At 37.0% G+C, this 18,631-nt stretch overlaps 1 protein-coding gene across 1 annotated transcript; it reads left to right on the top strand.

Annotated features, from left to right (window-relative positions):
- The first annotated feature begins 458 nt into the window (after positions 1-458).
- LOC110584120 (translation machinery-associated protein 7-like) lies at positions 459-4,820 on the top strand. The gene is made up of 2 exons (XM_044912800.1): positions 459-531; positions 4,585-4,820. The coding sequence occupies exons 1-2, from the start codon at positions 459-461 to the stop codon at positions 4,818-4,820; spliced, it is 309 nt and encodes a 102-aa protein (XP_044768735.1).
- Positions 4,821-18,631: the final 13,811 nt, after the last annotated feature.

The following is an 18,631-nucleotide window of genomic DNA, read 5'->3' as shown; positions in this document are numbered from 1 at the left end:
ACCAACTCAGTACTGTTTTAGGTGTGTCCCAAGCAATGATTATGTCATGTCCCTGTGATGGTCTCAGTTGCAGGGCTTGGGGGACACCCACATTCTCCCTTTGTCTCTCCAGCCTGAGGTATCATTGTATCTTTCTGTCATTACTAACCTCTGCCTTGCTTCAAACAAAACCTGTTTGGGCTTTCAGTGCTTCTGACCCCTTTGTCCTAATTCCTTACATGGAATCACATAGCATGCATTGTATTTTCCTGACCATATCATCTGACACAATGATACAGTGAGACAGAATGAGAACACTGGGTTTGACTGCTATCTTTGTTTTAGACAGGCTTTTGGACACTGAGCACATTACCTAATTATTTTCTCCTAATGTCTCCTCAGGATATTCTACCTCTGTTTCATTTTTCCCTCCTTTAACTCCTCACAGCATTGATTACAGCTGACAAATCTGAGGCTCTATGTACCTTAAAACTTCAGGGGACGTTAAAGACCATCTGGTAGCAATAGTAACAGGAGCTGATCTTGAGTGCTGTATGTATAGCACGTGTTATACTAAATATATGTGTTGATATGTATTATCTCTTTACCCCTCACAAGGAAGTATAAAGTTGATACTAAATTATTCCCATTTCACAGATGAAGAAGTGCAGGTGTAGATGGTTCGAGTTACTCCACGTCGCACAGCCAGCTCAGAACCTGGCCCAGTGCCCAAGCATTCCACCTTATGCCTTCTTGCCACTACTCCCCTCTTTCAATCTTAGGGAGCTCAGATTTCTCCTCAGTTTTTACAATTCTCATCTAGGAATACATCAAGGTTTGGGGAGTAGAGTCGCTATTAAATGGCAATACAATTTTTGAAATATTTTTTGAGAGCTGTATCATGGTTGTGCTTGATACTGACTGGATTGGTTTTATTTATTTTCCAAAATAGGCTGAACTGTCAATTCTATAAACAAATATCATCTATATCACTATAGTCTGTGGTGGTGTTTTCTGCAGTGAAGACGTTAAGGTTAGAATATGCATTCTATAGGGAAAAAATGACAATTAAATATAATAAAGCAGAAAAATGGCAGTGGAAGTGGTAACAGGAAAACAGCCAAATTAACAAAACCCATTAACAAGATTCAAATCTAATATTTATCATATGCTTCACTATCCAGTGTAGACATTATGTAGTATTATGCTAGTTTATCTGATTTGGGATGGTGGGGATGTTTTATTTGTTCTAAAATCAACTAGTTGGGTTCCTATGCCCAGATTAAATGTCTGTGTGCCTCTACCCAGCTGTGATAGTGCAGACTCATAGGTCTCACATATTGAAATTTGCTTTAAACACACCCAGCACAGTCATATCGTTTACTATTGCTGGCATTTCTACTCCCAGGGAAGTTTCACATATGTGACGATGCATCACATCTTGAGTGACACAGGGGAGAATACATGAGGTTAGCTCACCAGCTATTGACTGTCTTGACCCCAAACTTTCTCCATTGCTACCTACTCTCCTCAAGAGTGAATCTATTCAGAGAAAAACAAAGCTGACTGGATTGGGGATTAGAGACTGCTTCCTCTTTCTTGTCAGTCAGGACTGAACCAGCTGAGTGTCCTTTTGGTATCACTGTAATCCATCTCACTTAAGGTAGAGCATTTGACTTCTTCACCACCAGGCCTCCCTTCCGCTTTAGGAAATAATCCTCTTTCAATCTCCTACCCATTCAAATAAAAATACCATCTCATATTAATAACATCTCTCCCAAAGAAGCTCAAATCATTTTTCAGATATTTCTCTAATTCTCACAGCATTCCTATGAGGTAGGTAATGTCCATACAACAACTTTTCTCCACCAAGTCAGAATGATTATGCAAGGGTATTAGGTGCCCAGAGGTATTATTGAACTGACTTTCATTTCCTCCAAAAATATATTTACTGGAGATTGAAGCAGTGCATTTATTTGGAAAATATATATGTGGATTTAAGGATAGAAATTTGACTTGGAATAATGACTGTGTTGTCCATGGTATTTTGACATTGATAGAGATACATTGCTTCTAGCAAGATGCAATATAACTCATTTGGATACTGCGAGTATAAATTCCTAAGTTGGCAGGTATTTATCAGGTTGAAAACATTAAAGGCACCATTTATGAATTCCATAAAGGAATGTTTTTGGTACAATCGGTACATTCAAAAAATCATCTTTTTAAAATACATTGTGATTAGCATCAGGGGAAAATAAATTTAAAGGATTTTAGATTATTTATGTTAGAGATAAGATTGCCTAACAATTTGATTTTTAAGAATAATGCATATATTTACTAAGACTGGAAATAAAAGAAGTGAATTAAAATTACATTACAAAAAATTTTGATTTGGCTAAAGAAAAAAAAATCATCTATTGAGTGAAATGTTTTAGTCATATTCAAAATATGTTGGTAGGTACTACCTGAAAGTTAAATTAGAGGCAGAATCTTTCCATTCCTATAGTATAAAGATAATACATAACACATAGAGGGCTGCCTATGGATCAGTGTGATTCTTAGTACCTTAACTCATCTATTCCCCAAAATGATTATCATCCTCCTCTCCAGATGAGAAAACCCCCAAGGCACAGGTTCCATCCCTCATCCAAGGTTGTAGGCTGGGGTTTGAATCCATGCTCTCTAACTCTCAGATTCTCATTTTTTGACCCTACTCCTCTGAATATAAACTGGTATTGTATAACTAAGGTGAGTCAGCATACCTGTAAAGAGATTTTTTTTTTTTAATTAAGAAATGTGAAGAGATTGATATGAAGTGGGAACAATTGCTAAAGTTGGTTACGGGATATCCTTCCTTCCTTCTAGGGGAAAAAAAGCCAGATAAATCCAGTGTGCAACAGGTAGGCCATTCAAAGTTGGTGATGCTTTCTCCTGAGGTCCCGTAGGGACCACAATGCCATCCTCATACAGTTTCTACTAGTGTGCAGCCCTCACCCTCCTCTTGACCCCCTCTTGACCAAGTGATATATCTATATTCTCTAAGAAAGGGCAGTAAGTTTGGATCAACAGATGGATAGAATTAAAAACTCCCCGACTAACAAAAACCCCAAATGTTTCCTGAGCCACAATTGAGAAAATAAAAATTTCCAGGAATGAAAATTTAAAATATAAGGAGTAATACCTTAAATGTCCTCTTAAAATAAGAGATCAGTTCAGTTAAGGTTGACAAAAGCATAATTTTCTAAATTCAAAATTAAAAAAAAAGAAGTATGTGTTGACTCACCCATGATTAAAACATAATTTAAATTAAATATTAAATACATACTATTTATATTTATATATTTATAGTATATTACATTTAAATATTTAAATATATTTAAAATATAATATATAAAATATTTATATAATATTAAATAAAATATAATTTAAATTAATATAATAGAAGTAAGGGTGCCTAGGTCACCTCAGTCAGTTAAGCATACAGCTCTTGATTTCAGCTCAGGTCATGATCTTGGGGTCATGAAATGGAGTCGCTGTCAGGCTCCATGCTCAGCGTGGAGTCTGCTTGATAGTCTCCGTCTCCCTCTCTCTCTGCCCCTCCTCCTGCCTCACTTGCTCTCTTTCTCTAAATAAATAAAACCTTAAAAAAATAGAATATAATAATAGAAGCAGCTAACACTTATTGAGTGCTAACTATATGCCAGTTACTATGCTAGGTCTTCATATGTATGACTGATTTCATTTTAAAACATTCCTATAAAGTAGGCACAGTTATTATGTCCATATTTCAGAAAAGGTAACTAAGGCTAAGATTAGAATAAATAAATAAATAAATAAATACATCAAGTACAAAGAATCAGTAAGTGATGGAATCAGGATTCAAAGTCAGTTTGCCTAGTGCCTAACTCATAAATCCCATGTTATTATATAAATGTTCATAAATTTCTGAAGTTAATATTCAGGATAAAGACACTTAAAATATCTCTTCAAAAAATAGGCACTTATTTCCCAGTCATAGCTAATATTTCGTTCATCCTGGAAAAGTTTCCCCTTCCTATTACTCCTTGATATATAAAGCCTTCAGAACTCAATTCAGGGATCACTCTTCATTGAAAATTATAGCCCAATCTCACTCATGAATATAAATGTAAACATTTAAAACAAAATAGTAATAAAACATTATAACAATTCAAAAAATACATTATACCCAAGTTCATTTTCTCTCAAAAAGACAGAAATATACTAAATATTGACGTGTAGAAAATATATTAGTTGTATACCATATAAATAAAGGTGGGAAAAATATATCTTTATGTCAATAGATGCAGAAAGCTATTCAGTAAGGTTCAATATCTATTTATAACTAAATCTGTTCTTTTTTAATTTTTTAAAAAGATTTTATTTATTTATTTGACACAGAGAGAGAGAGAGAGAGCACAAGCAGTGGGAGTTGGAGAGGGAGAAGCAGACCCCACACTGAACATGGAGCCCGATGTGGGACTCGATCCCAAGACCCCGGGATCGTGAGCTGAGCCGAAGGCAGATGCTTAACTGACTGAGCCACCCAGGTGCCCCTAAATCTGTTTTGTATTTTTTTTAAAGCAACTGTAAGTGGAGGAGTAGGGGGGGAAGGGTTAGCAGGTGCCACATCTGGCCACGAAAGTGGCAAAAAGCTGCTGGAACAGCCCAAGAAGCAGGCCAATGGGATGGATGATGAAGATAAGTCATTCAAACAGAAACTGAAAGAGGAGCAAAAGAAACTTGAGAAGCTAAAAGTGAAGGCCACAGGGAAGGGTCCCCTGGCCACTGGTGGAATTAAGAAATCTGGCAGAAAGTAAGCTGTTCCTTGTGCCTGAGGCAATGGTGATCCTTAATTCCATTCCTCTGTTAACATCTGGATCCCCCGTCATCTGTTGTCACCTATAGTTAGAATGAAGTGTTGTCTGAGATCATGTTGTACATTTAAGAATAAACTTTTATAAAAAGAAAAATCAATCAATCATAAAAAAATAAATAGAAGAGTACTTACTTTATCCGATACAAGATATCTACAAACCCCCATAACAACATTACGTGTAACTCTAAATATCTGCAAGCATTCTCATTAAAGTTAGGACGAAGACAAAGTTGCGGGCACTGAATACCGTACTCAGAGAAATAAATAAAAGAACTAGATAAAAATAAGAACTAAAAACAAAGGAAGAAAATGAATGCCAATTTGCAGATGAAATAATTGTTATCTCAAAATAGCTAACATGTGTGGACAAAATATGAGCACTTCAAAAATAATAGGAGAAAACATACAGTGCTAGCTTTATGACGTGGAGTAGGAAAACACGTCGTTAAAGGAAAGGATTGGTTGGTATGAACTACATGAAAGTTAACAATTCTGTTAATGTAAGGATGACAGAGATAAAGCAAAAAACCTACCCATAGCTTGGGAGAAGATACTTTAATTTAAAAACATGTTACATTGTAACACATACCTGAAATTTATAAGCAGAAATACAAAGAACCAAAAAAGAAAAATGGGGATAAGGCATGAAGAAGGGCTTCTCTTAAAGAGGAAATCCTCAGAGCCTTTCATATTAGATGGATGCTTGGGTAACCATGGTATGTGTGTCAGAAGCACAAAAGCATGCCCTTTTGCATTCACCACATTAGGAAAGATGAAAAAGTCTGCTGTAACAAGTCCTAAAGATACGGGACAATGAAAACTTGGAAACTGCTTGTGAAAATGCTAATTTTCTTTCTTTTTTCTTTTTTTCTTTTAAGATTTTATTTATTTGACAGAGAGAGACACAGTGAGAGAGGGAACACAGCAGGGGGAGTGGGAGAAGGAGAAGCAGACTCCCTGCTGAGCAGGGAGCCCGATGCGGGGCTCGATCCCAGGACCCTGGGATCATGACCTGAGCTGAAGGCAGACGCTTAACTGTCTGAGCCACACAGGCATCCCTACACAGAACATTTTTATTTAAAGATTTTATTTATTTATTAGAGAGAGAAAGAGAGAGAGGGAGATCACAAGCAGGGGGGAAGGGTAGAGGGAGAAGCAGACTCCCTGATGAACAGGGAGCCCAGTGGGGGGCTCGATCCCAGGACCCTCGGCTCATGACCTGAGCCAAAGGCAGAGGCTTCCCGCCGAGCATGGAGCCTGATGCAGGCTCTATCCAAGGACCCCGGGATCATGACCTGAGCCGAAGGCAGAGGCTTAACGACTGAGCCACCCAGGCACTCCAGAAAATGCTAATTTTTTGACAAAAAATGTGGAAAGCAATTTGGCATTATCTTAGAAACTTCATGCGCTTATATCCTGTGACTCAGCAACTCCATATTAGGAATAAACCTATATTGCTGGGCCATGTATTTATATATGTAAATACATAAATATATAGATATAAATATATAAAATATATTTATCACAATCCACAATAAAAATGTGCATCACACACACATATAAAACACAAACAAAACTTTTAGAAAATAATGCTAATTCTTACTATAAGTTAAAAATGGGTATTTGGATATTTTTTATTCTATTAAAAGTCAGTTTTTAAAAATACTGGTTTTGACTCAGTGAGCTGATTTCATAACCTACTAATGGGTCACAGCTCACAGTTTGAAAACTACTGTCCTAGAGAATCTCAGTGCATGTGTTCTAGGGAGCATATATAAAAATGCTCATGGGGTGCCTAGGTGGCTCAGTCGGCTACGTGTCTGACTTTTGATTTTGACTCAGGTCATGATCTAAGGGTCGTGAGATTGGGTGGTACACTGGGTGTGGAGCCTGTTTAAGATTGTCTCTCCCCCTCTCCCTCTGCCCCTCGCCCCTTAAAAAAATGCTCATACCTATATAGTTTTTAATTTAAAAAAATGGAAGTGATGTAAATGTCTATTGAAGGAGAACAAATGGGTATATTGTGCTATATTTAAGAAGTTAACAACTCCACACATCAACAAAATTATTAATATTGAGTGAAAATGCAAATTATATTAGGATCCGCATTATAATTCCACATATATAAAGTTGGTAACATGTACTAGTAAGAACATGTTGTATGTGAGAAAACTATAAAGAAATGCAGAAAAATATATATATATAATGTATATGGCTGTGTATATGCATGTGAATGCATATTGAGAATTTGTTTTAAAAATATTATAGTATCAACTAAAATGAACAATCATTAAAATCATTCTGGGTTAAGTCAAGTCATAAACACCTAAGAATAAAACTTCTTTGAAGTTTTTCCAGTTTTTGATCAGTAAATTGCCATTTGGCTTAAAGAGTTTTGTTCAAAATCTCTTAAAGAGTTTTAGAACTCTTGCTGAAGATTCATGTTATATTTGGCATGGCCATAGTATGGATTATATGATGTGTTTTCATATTATAAAATATCATGAATTAAAAAAAAAAACAACCATGAGATTTCATTAAGAAAACATTTAATTTCCGTTATTGCAATGGTCTCTTCAAATGCAATGCCTATTGCTAGGTAAACTGTACCCAGAGCAATGTTTCCACAGTGGCTTTTTACATAAGCCTCTTCTTACCTCCTTGTACTCCAGCAATGACTTCTCTGCTGAGGAACATTGAAACAAGCCATGTAGACTGAACAGTGTTGCCTGCGTGTCTAAACGTATTTCAATTTCCACTTATCTTCTAGGAAGTTCGGAGAAATTCCAAGTTCTCTTTGGAAGTCCAAGTATTTTTTATAGACCCGGACTAGATCTGGGCATTATCAGATTGAAAGCAGTCATTGTGAACCTTCTTAATAACTCAGGAGCTCCTGAGACTGCTCTGTTTGCCCACTAACACCCCACTAAAGTCTTCTCTTCAGGGCAGTGTAGATTCCCCTAGGAGTCAGATCTTCCAAAGCAAATGGATCCTAGCAAACACGTGTTTGCCTTGGCATTTTCCACTTCACGTTGATAAATCGCCACCGATTCTTCTAATTTTTTGTGCATGTAGAGTTAAAAAAAAAAAAAAACCAATAATAACAAATGCCTCTCTGCTTTGAGACAGATTAAAAGTATCTTTTTAATCATAAGATGAAATCCTTACACCTGATAATCGTGCAATATAAGATGTATAGATGACAGAGTGTGAGATTTTTTTCTCACTAAAACAAAACAAAACAAAACAACTTTCCCTGATGTTCTCAGATAATCTAGTGGTCTTTCCTGTGACAAGAGGAGTGAAAAGTCACCTTATCAGTACAGAGAAGCTTAAGAAATCTTAATTACTTAATGCTGTTGTTCTCAGAATAAAACAAAAATTAAGAAAATTTTGGAGATGGGGATATTACAGAATGAAAAATGTAGGGAATCAATCAGTAGCTACCAACAACAACACAGTAATGATAATATTCCCTAATTAGTGACAAAAGGGAAAAAATAACGTGCATTAAAATTCAAGTTCCTATTTCTCTGTAGGTGTATATTGAGCATGATAATCTGGGCTGGCTGATACTTGCTGTGGAAGGAAAGAGTTGAATGTATCTGTGCAAGAAACCAGGAGGAGGGGACAGTGTGGCATGTCTGAGATTTCAGAGGTAAGGGACACTCAGACTAGAATCCACTCATTCAATACCCATTACTGGTGCCTACCCTTGGCAAGAGACTCTGCTAGGCTTTGGGGACACAACGACAAAGCTCTGAGCCCATAAGGAGTATAGCAGTGGAAATACTCTGAAGGCGTAATTATGACATGAAGACTAACTATAAGGGTGTGTAGAGCTTATGATGGGAAGGATATCCAGTCTGCGGAGAGATGGCCAGAAATAGTTACCAAGAGCAATGATGGGTGCCTAAGCTGAGTTTTAAAAGAGAAACGCACTTGGAAGATCTGGACTTGTCTTGGAAGAGGCTAGTAAAGGTAAAGGGATAATGCATATACCTAGATTGGAAGGGGGTTCCATCAAGAAACACACAGTGTCTCTGGTTTCCAGAATTCCACAGTCATCCTCCTTTGGCTTTATTGCCAATGTTCTTGTTATTTACGCAGCTTGTACTAAGTGCACCAAAATGAGGATTTTCGTAAACTATTTGTATTTGTTTATGTGTGTGTGTGTATACACACACTTTTCACGTAGTTTTTCACATATATTTCAACACAGACATTTTCCCCCCTATAATCTTGAGCTAGGTTTGCTAGCAAGATTAACATTGTGTCTGGATTTAGATAGAGTTAAGACCTAGTCACCAACACTATGGGTAACAAAGTGGGTCAGAGAAAGTATATGCCAGCACGAGCAAAGTTCCTAAGCCACTGGTCTTTAAGACTGCCCTGGGGACCGGATAGCACTCAACCATTCCATCTTCTTAGAACTTGGCACAAAATCTCCCCCTTCTCTATTTGAGGACTTAAATGTTAGTTACTCCGTGAATATACCACCATTCTAGAGCAGCTTTGAACCTACTTTTATAAAGTTCCCTGATTCCAATACACACCTGTGACTGATCACGCGAGTGCAGTAATAACTCACAGATGTCTACTGAGTTTCCTCATTAGCAAAGACAGCCTTATTGACCTTCTAGGTCCTGGGGAGAATTTCTGGTTCACTGAGAAATTCTTTAACTTTGACTCAACAATATAGCTTCTTTATTAATTACTATAAAACAGTAAATTTTCCATTCTGGATTTAGAATCTAAAGTTTAGACAGGTTATTTTTGCTCATCTGCTGCTGACTCTAGGAAACTTGGTCTTTGACTTTGCTTCAGCCTAGTCTTCATAAAGTAGACACAATTCGCGTCGCTACATGAAGAGTTGATTCCAATCACTAGCAGAAAAATTTTTAAAAAAAGCTAGTCACAGCCAGGAAAATTATATTTTGAATTTTGCCCTTTACTCTTGGAAAAAAATACAGTGATCACTTTGGTGGTAAAACAATTTGGCATTTCCTCTGTACTTGAAACTGAATACATACTCATTTATACTGAATTTCGACTTTAAATGTTAACACACTGGAGCTTATTTTTCAGAACAAAGCATATGTGATTTATTTTATTTTCATAGAATATTTTTATTTTTTTAAATAGTTTAAGCCAGTGTGTATTACCTAACATTATAAGTAATTCTTAGGTGTAATATAGAAGGCGGAGAATATGCATATAATTACTCATGGTAGGAAAAACTATTGCATTATTATTATTATTATTCCCAAAATACCAATACAAAACATTCATTTTTTAAACAATTTATACAATTATTCTTTAAACTAATGGAAAATATCATTCATATGAAGTAAAGAACAGAGTTGAAAGTGCATAGAAAAATGCCAGGTAACTTAAATTATACTACCCTGTCACCTCGTCTCTCAATCACTTGAATGTGTAGCATCTTAAATAACAGATGTAGGGGCTGCTGGTGTGTTTAAATAATACCAACCTAACATATTTGTCATAATAAACAAGGGAAGGTAAAGGACTTCAAACCAGCCCTACTTGCTTTATACTGCATGGATAATGTAGGCACTGGAGGGCTCATTTGCAAATGTTTAGTCTATCAGAAGCATCGTTAGGTTACCCTCCCTGGCAGCATGCAGAGTAAACTAACTAATGCACACCCAGACTGTAGGTGTTGATTAGACATTTGTGCTCAAAATGAGAATCACCAAACACGGCTACAGCTAAATTGGCCCTTTTTCACTCTAGATATAGAGTTAATGAATTCTGTAGGGACTAAGAGATTCACAAAATTCAAATTTAAGTAAAAAGTACAAGCAGGAATAGGTGGGAAAAAATGAAAATTTAGGGACCAGATATTTACGTTTGGACTAGCTATCATTAGCTTTATACAATAATATATTAAATAAAAAAATAGATTAAAACTCTTCTTTTTAGTCAATACCTAAACTAGTATGCCATAATGGCATTTTTTTCCTCTTCAATAGTTTGCATTATGGGACTTCCATTTACTCTTACAGAATCATGAAGCATAATAGATTTCCATTGTGGAATATTTGTAAAATATTTTCTCCAAATTACTTTGTTTTTCAGTAACAATGTTCATTGTCCAAAGGTCTCTGTTTTCCAACTTTGATAAGGAAACTCATTAGCAGATGGTGCTTTAATTACAATGAAAGATACAATGACTACTGCGTGCATATGGCCGTCTGTGAGTAATCATACACACCATGGAATAGTGGTTGGGAATTGTGGTTGAGCCCACATGTGTAAATATTTACAACAGTAAAAAGGGCTGGGATGGGATAGGTGGGTCCTTCCTTCTCTGTTTCTCTCTTTTCTGGAAGTTCTAGATTTGTCCAGGCTGAAAAAAATCAGGAAACATTATTGTAGACTGATTATCAAGAACAGGATAAGTGGGAAATACCCAACTATAGAATCTTTGCTTATTTTTCCCTACCACGCCTCCATATCACCTCCAGTTCCCACCTCAGCTCGTGTCTTTGCCAAAGCCAAACATACATATACTCACATGTACCAATTACTGAGGGCTTTTCACAGGTAAGAAATCTGAAGTCAACTACAAAGAATATTTGCTTTTCCTTTTTTATATACTCTTCCAAATATTTCACTCCTCTTTTTCCTAAACCACAGTATTCCCAATTCTTCACCCAGATTGATTCCTCTCTGCATGACTATAGGTCTTCTCAAATGCAAACTAATGGTTAAACTCCAAAATTTGAGGAACGAATACTATTTTGTGGAGGATTCAGATCCCTTGATCTTTTCGGGGAGAGTCTTGTTCCCAACAGAATGGGCACCCTGATTTTCAGAACTGTTAGAAAAGCATTGCTTCTTTGCTTACCTTCAATGTAAACTATTTGTCCTTGCATTCACTAGCTCTTTCTTGATTCTTTTGTGCTGAATGAAAACAGCACCAGCTGAAGTTCAACAACCCACAAAACATTACATGGAGTGGATATGTTAAGAAAACAACATAACAAGGATGGAGATAGAAGTTGAGATGGGTAGATGTAAATATGAAACATACCGAAAATGTTAGCAGTGATTCTTCTTGGATCAAAGTAGGTAGTTTATATTTTCCTGATGTTCTGTGTATTTTCTATGAAATAAATGTGTTTCTTCTAAAGGCAGGTAGAGTAGTGTGAGTGGGTGTTATGTTTCACACACGGGAGGGTGGGAAATGTAGTAGATGTTGTGGAGAAGATAATCAAGACGAATGGTTTTTAGATGAAAAAAAGAAAAATGTACACAGGTACAAAGCCAACAGATTCAAATAAGAAGCAAGGTGAGGAGACAATCCGTTTTTGGGCTCCTGATCTTTCCATTTAATTTGTTTTGGAAATCTGTCCAAGAGTAAGAAGCGGTACTGCATTGAGAGTCCTAAGATACAGGTCCAGTTTCTTTTTTTTTTTTATTTTAAAGATTTTGTTTATTTATTTGAGAGAGAGAATGAGACAGAGAGAGAGAGCATGAGAGGGGGGAGGGTCAGAGGGAGAAGCAGACTCCCTGCCAAACAGGGAGCCCGAAGCGGGACTTGATCCCCGGACACCAGGATCATGACCTGAGCCGAAGGCAGTCGCTTAACCAACTGAGCCACCCAGGCGCCCCATACAGGTCCAGTTCCAATGCAATATGCCCATATGGCTGCCAGTGAATTATTACACATGCATGCGCGTGCGCACACGCACACACACACACACACTAACCTCAGGCGCATAGAGAGAAAATGCTTTTTTAAATTTTTTTTTAAAGATTTTTTTTTTTTTTTTTTTTTTTTATTTGACAGACAGAGACACAGCGAGAGAGGGAACACAAGCAGGGGGAGTGGGAGAGGGAGAAGCAGGCTTCCCGCCGAGCAGGGAGCCCGATGCGGGGCTCGATCCCAGGAACCTGGGACCATGACCTGAGCCGAAGGCAGATGCTTAAGGGCTGAGCCACCCAGGCACCCCGAGAAAATGCTCTCTTAAGGAAGTTTAACACTTGTAGAAAGATGTAGGTAACACAGCATTATCATTACAATTATGTGCTGTAATTGCCAAGGCAGCCTACCATAGTGAAAAAGGGTCTGGCCTCAGATAAAATTAGGTTTAAATCCAGGCTTTTGTACTTAATGTCTGAGCATTTGGGGGAAATTTTGTGATTCTGCTTAAGAACCTGTTTTTTTTTTTAATTCAACTCTAAAATGAGAATAGTAATGGGATTAAATAGGAGATAATGTACTTAAAGTGCCTGCTTCACAGGTGCTCAAGATGGGCATATTTTTTTATTATTGTCATTAGTTATTCTGGATATGAATATCAGTGAATAATTAAGATATTTTCCCTTTATCAAAATGATATTTTTGTGTAATAATTGATGGGTAGCAAACTGTGTACAGCACAGAATAGTGGAGTCTGAAGTTACACTGGTAATGCATCTATCTGGAGACATAATTTTTCCTACTTTTGTCTGTTTGACATTTTACTATTCTTCAGGGAGGGAACACTTCACACGGGATTCCATTGTTCCTGGGAATGCAGTTTCTAGTAGTATTTTTTAGTAACTCAAAGATCAGGCATGTGTACAAAACCCACCATCAATAACAGAGCTGGTAGTACACACATAGTTCTTAAAAATAAGATTTGCAGTCCTTCAGCTCCCTGGAGTGTTTCTAATCATGTGGCTCACTTTATACTTCAACTCCTCTTAATAAGCATGAGAAAGTAAAAGCATAAAACAAAATTAGTTATTTTCCACTCTCGATTAAACACTGTTGCCCCCTTAAGGAGGGTGCCCAAATCTCCTGGACAAGGAATGTCCCAGTTTAGCTGCACGTATCCAGAAGCTTTCAAGGAGCGGCACGGACTTTGGTATTGCAAATTCATGAGCACAGGAGCCGTAGATGGTGTGGGTGGGATATGTTTATTTACAACTTTGCCCAGTGATGGGAGGCTGTGTATACATTGAAAATAAGCAGACAGGTATTTGCATGCAATGCTTTGTCATATTAAACACTTTATGTAAAGTTCTTGTTTATAAAGTAGGGGTATTAGTTAACTACTTCCTAGAAAATTAAAGGACATAATATATGCATTGTACTTAGCATATGTCTAGCACGGAGCAGGTGTTTGATGGATTTTGATTCCCTTTCTCCTCATCTTGCAATTGTTTCAATATCTCAGCCTATCCAATAATCTAATTACTAGGGTTCACGGAATTTCAAGAGGTCTCATGGTTATTACTATGTTTCTCATCAAGGACAGATATTAATTTTTAAAACAGATTCCAATTCTCCTTTGAAACTATTACCACCATCCCTCTTTTGCCCTATTTTAATATATTGATAATGGTTATTTTAATGTCCTTACCTGTTAACTTTAGTACCGGATAATCTGGGGGTGGGGGATGCTTTTATTTATTTATTTTTAATCTTGATTACTTAGTTCAGATGATGCTATTTTATCCCAGCTTTGTCAGACATAGAATTTAGACCTTTTGATCTCAAGAAATGTGACCAGTTTGGGTTGAGTTACAGATTTGGTTAAACTTGACCACATCTGCTTCATTCCCATTCCTTAGATGTGGCCTCCCGGACTTTTGATTGAGAGTCTGGCACATCCTTCTCTCTTGAGCTCAGAAAGACCACAGGAGTGTGAGTTATGCCCTTCAGAGGTTTGAGTTTAGCAGTTTTGCCTCTTACCCCTCATTGTTTCAAATTTGGGGAAAGTTTTGGCGGGGGGCCTGGTGTGTATTTGTAACAGGTCACCTCCAGTGGGATCTTGTTTTCTAATCACTGCAAAACTTCAGAAGAGTTCCTAAGCCTCCCATGCCACTCCAGAACATGGTGAATATTTCCAGGAGAAAAATGGCTTTGCATCTGCAGGTCCTTTGGATTCCTATCCATCATACTAACCCACTTGACCACCAAAGGCTCTACTGCTTTGCCTGTCTCTCAGCAGAGTATGTTTGTGTAGGCCCAGTCCTATCCTCAACCTACACCTTGAATCTGCAAATGTTCTTAGGAAAGAAAATAACTATCAACTCTCAGCTATCCTAATAAAGGCTCTTCCTTCTTGGGATTTTATTTCCTCTAGTTCTTTTTTTTTTTTTTAAAGATTTTATCTATTTGACAGAGAGAGATACGGTGAGAGAGGAAACACAAGCAGGGGGAGTGGGAGAGGGAGAATCAGGCTTCCTGCCAAGCAGGAAGCCCGATGCAGGGCTCGATCCCAGGACCCTGGGATCATGACCTGAGCTGAAGGCAGATGCTTAATGACTGAGCCACGCAGGCGCCCCTATTTCCTCTAGTTCTTGTTGCTTCTATAGTTTTCCATTGTCTTTAAAAGTGCAATTTTACTAGAACATATCCATTTACTTCCTGGTTGTTGCCATGAATTAGTGTATCACACCAAGAAAAGGAAATCTCAAAGATAAATAATTTTAAGTTTTAGATAAGGTGTCATTTTTTGAATGATGTAGTTAGAAAGCATCATTATAGCAATGGTTTATTTCTCTAGCAGCTCTTTGTAGGGACCATCTCTGAAACCTGCTGTGTCCTTCCTTACAAAAAGGTAAAGAGGACCTCCCAGAGCACATCTAGAACTGACCTGCTTGATGGAGTTATAGACTGAACTCAGGGTCAGTCTCAGAAGATTCTTCTTAACGGGATACATATCTTAAAAGTGACTAGGAAGGAGTTTAGAAGTTAAGACCCACAGTATTGAGTCAAGGTTATACCAGAGCCCAGCAGATTATTCAGTAGATATTCAAGTTGGGCCGGTTATGATCTGTAATTAATCAACCAGCAATCTCACATGTTAAACATTACAAGTCTATGTTTTACTACCAGTGATCATAGTGAAGCATTGAATTTTGTGTTATATTAAGTATCGGACTAGACTCATTTCCAAATAGAGAAGCACAAAATACAAACTAAGTGTGAGAGCTGGTCCTCCCAGAACTTATTGCTGCTGGTTTTAATATTAACGTGCTCTATAGTTTTTTCCCCCGCAAAATATAAAATAGAACAATAATGGTACTTGCCTCGGGGGCTGTCTGGATAACTAAATTAGTTTATATGTGAATGCTTAGAACAGTCCTACCAAATAGCAAATAGCAAATTGTTATGTATGCTTGCTGACATTATAACCATCATATGGTAAACTGAAATAATCACCATCATTTTACTCAACAACCTGGACAGACTTGGGTTATGACCTACGCTTCTCCACTTGTTAACTTTAGCAAAGCCTTTAGTTACATTATTTTATATTCCCACAAGAAAAATGTGTATGATCATTTATTCTTATTTCTACATTAAGATAATGGTGATGTTTACAATGGAAAATTGACATATAAGTCTAAGTACTGCTCATAGATTTGTCTTTCAAGGTGATTTTTCTCTACTTATCTCAATAAAATGTTCATTTATAGTGATGGGAGTACTAAAAACTATTGGCAGTATGAGATACATACATCAGACATGGCAAAGGATCACAAAGACTTCTTTAGTATCAAAAAACACCACCAATTACAGAGCTTGTCCTACTGTGAGGAAAACAAGAGCTATTAAAACAAGAATTGTTGCTATAATCTCAGTGGCAATATGGAAGTATTATTACTCTTGGATCACCCAATTATTTTTTATCTATTTTAAGAAATAACTTGTAAAAACACATTCAATGCCTGATTTTGTCTCTTTAGATTCTAAGACATATTCTAGGCACATGCCTTATTGAGTTGTTGAATGAGGAATTGTATCTCTTGTTGTCCTTGGGTTCTCTAAATTCCAATAGAAAGAAACTATAGAGCAGTGAAAAGCCTAGTCTGGTCATGGCAATGGTTTATTCTAGTAATGTAACTGGATACCCAAAGGCAGGGAGGCATCATTTCTTGCCTTAGCAAGCAACAATGACACCTTCCAAGGACAAGCCTATGTATTTATTTACAGATGGACTATGACAAAAGATGTCTTTATCTTTGCTTCAACATCCTGAGAGCAGATCGAAGAACCAGGCAAATGAGTTGGTACATACATTATCTGGCTCCTAAGTGATTTTATCTAGCTCATAGGTATGTACTTGAATAGTACGTACTTGAATACACAGACACACACAGACACAGACACACACACACTGAATAGACAACCACTCCCTTTGGAGTGAAGCATTCATGCTCAATTATTCTATATTCAATTTACTTCAAGCATCCTACTGAGAACTAAAGCCATTTTCAGTTACAAACCTCACTATCTACATTAACATGAATTTACTTTCTAAGAATATCTTGCCCTGGCTTATAATAGTTTATTGCAGGAACTTAACTAAAATTTGATTTAGCTCTGATGTCCATAGGCCAAAGAAGATGATAATAAAGACGAATGGAGGAGGTTATTGCACAATGTCTTAAAACATAAAGGAAAATAATAACTATAATGTCAATGAAAATAAAGTTCACTCTTGCTTTATAGTGACTTAAAAATAAGCTAATGAAATGGATTTTAACCCTGGCCCGTATGAATTAAAAGTACATACGATTAAATGACTTTGAGGCAAGAACCTGTGTCAAAACATGAGTTACACCTAGAATCACAATTCACATTTCCATTGTTCTCATTAAATGTCACTTTACTAAAGGAAATTAAAGATGTGTATTATTTCATTCCTTTCCATTAAGGGTAATAGTATCCATCAAATGATGTAAAATGTTTCAAAAAAAAAAAGTTTAGGTATCTTAAAAGAGACTCTTCTTTCTATGAAGAAGAACTTTAAAGTTACAAGTCAAAGAAAACACCTTCACAAAGGTCTGAAATGTAAATGTGGTGGTATTTTTAAGGTAGCTAAGAATTTAACTTGGTGGGATGGGAAGAGCTTCTATTAAGAGACCTGAGGGGAGTCTACATATTGAACAATCCACTTACCCAAATGTCCTTCCCACAACAAAAACATCATGTTCTCTGCTGGGCATCCCAGTTTTGCAAGATGTTAAGCTCATCAGTTAGCAATAGGGCATCAAAAGGGAAACTTCATTCCCAGTATGCCAAGAAAGTGACAAGTGTTATTAAATAAATTCTCACTCTTCTCCACAACCGGTGGTGAGAAGCAAGAACACATGGAGTTTTCAGGCACAAAAAAAGACCAAGTGAGAGAACATATTCATAATGCCTAGCTGACATGAATCTTTAATCTAAGATCATTTCTTTTGTACAGATATCATATTCATGCCTAGAAATATAGAAGCATTCTTATAATATCCTTTGCCACTCATAGATTATTCTAGCTTTGCTTGTGACTGTCCCTTTCATAATAAAAAAATCACTCACTTTCAGTTAACTCCAGTGATGGACCATGGATAAACGAAACCCACAGTTAACATCAAAGCTTCATGTTAGGCAATGCGTCAACTTTCTAACTGTCCAAAAAGAGAATCCTGACTGACTTGGATTCTTCCTGCTTTTGGTTACCCTGCTCATTTTACATTTCCAGGGCTAAGAAATGGCAGACAAAAGAAAAGAAAGAATGAGAACAAAGAGAGGAAAGGAGAAAAAGGCAGGAAGGGATAGAGGAAGAGAGAAAGAGAGATTGATCTTGGTTGAGGAGAAGTCCTCCCCCACCTTAAGCCAGAATAATTTTATGGGTAAAATGATAACATGCAAAGATACAGTACTCATGCAAACGAAACTGTACCCTTAGCAGGGAAAACCCATTTGCCCATGTGTTTTTGAGCCTTGGTGAGCCA

This window comes from Neomonachus schauinslandi, chromosome 2 (genome assembly GCF_002201575.2).
Source record: "Neomonachus schauinslandi chromosome 2, ASM220157v2, whole genome shotgun sequence".
NCBI classification, from domain to species: Eukaryota; Metazoa; Chordata; class Mammalia; order Carnivora; family Phocidae; genus Neomonachus; species Neomonachus schauinslandi.
The sequence above is the reverse complement of the archived record's forward strand: the minus strand, read 5'-3'. Positions and strand labels throughout refer to the sequence as shown.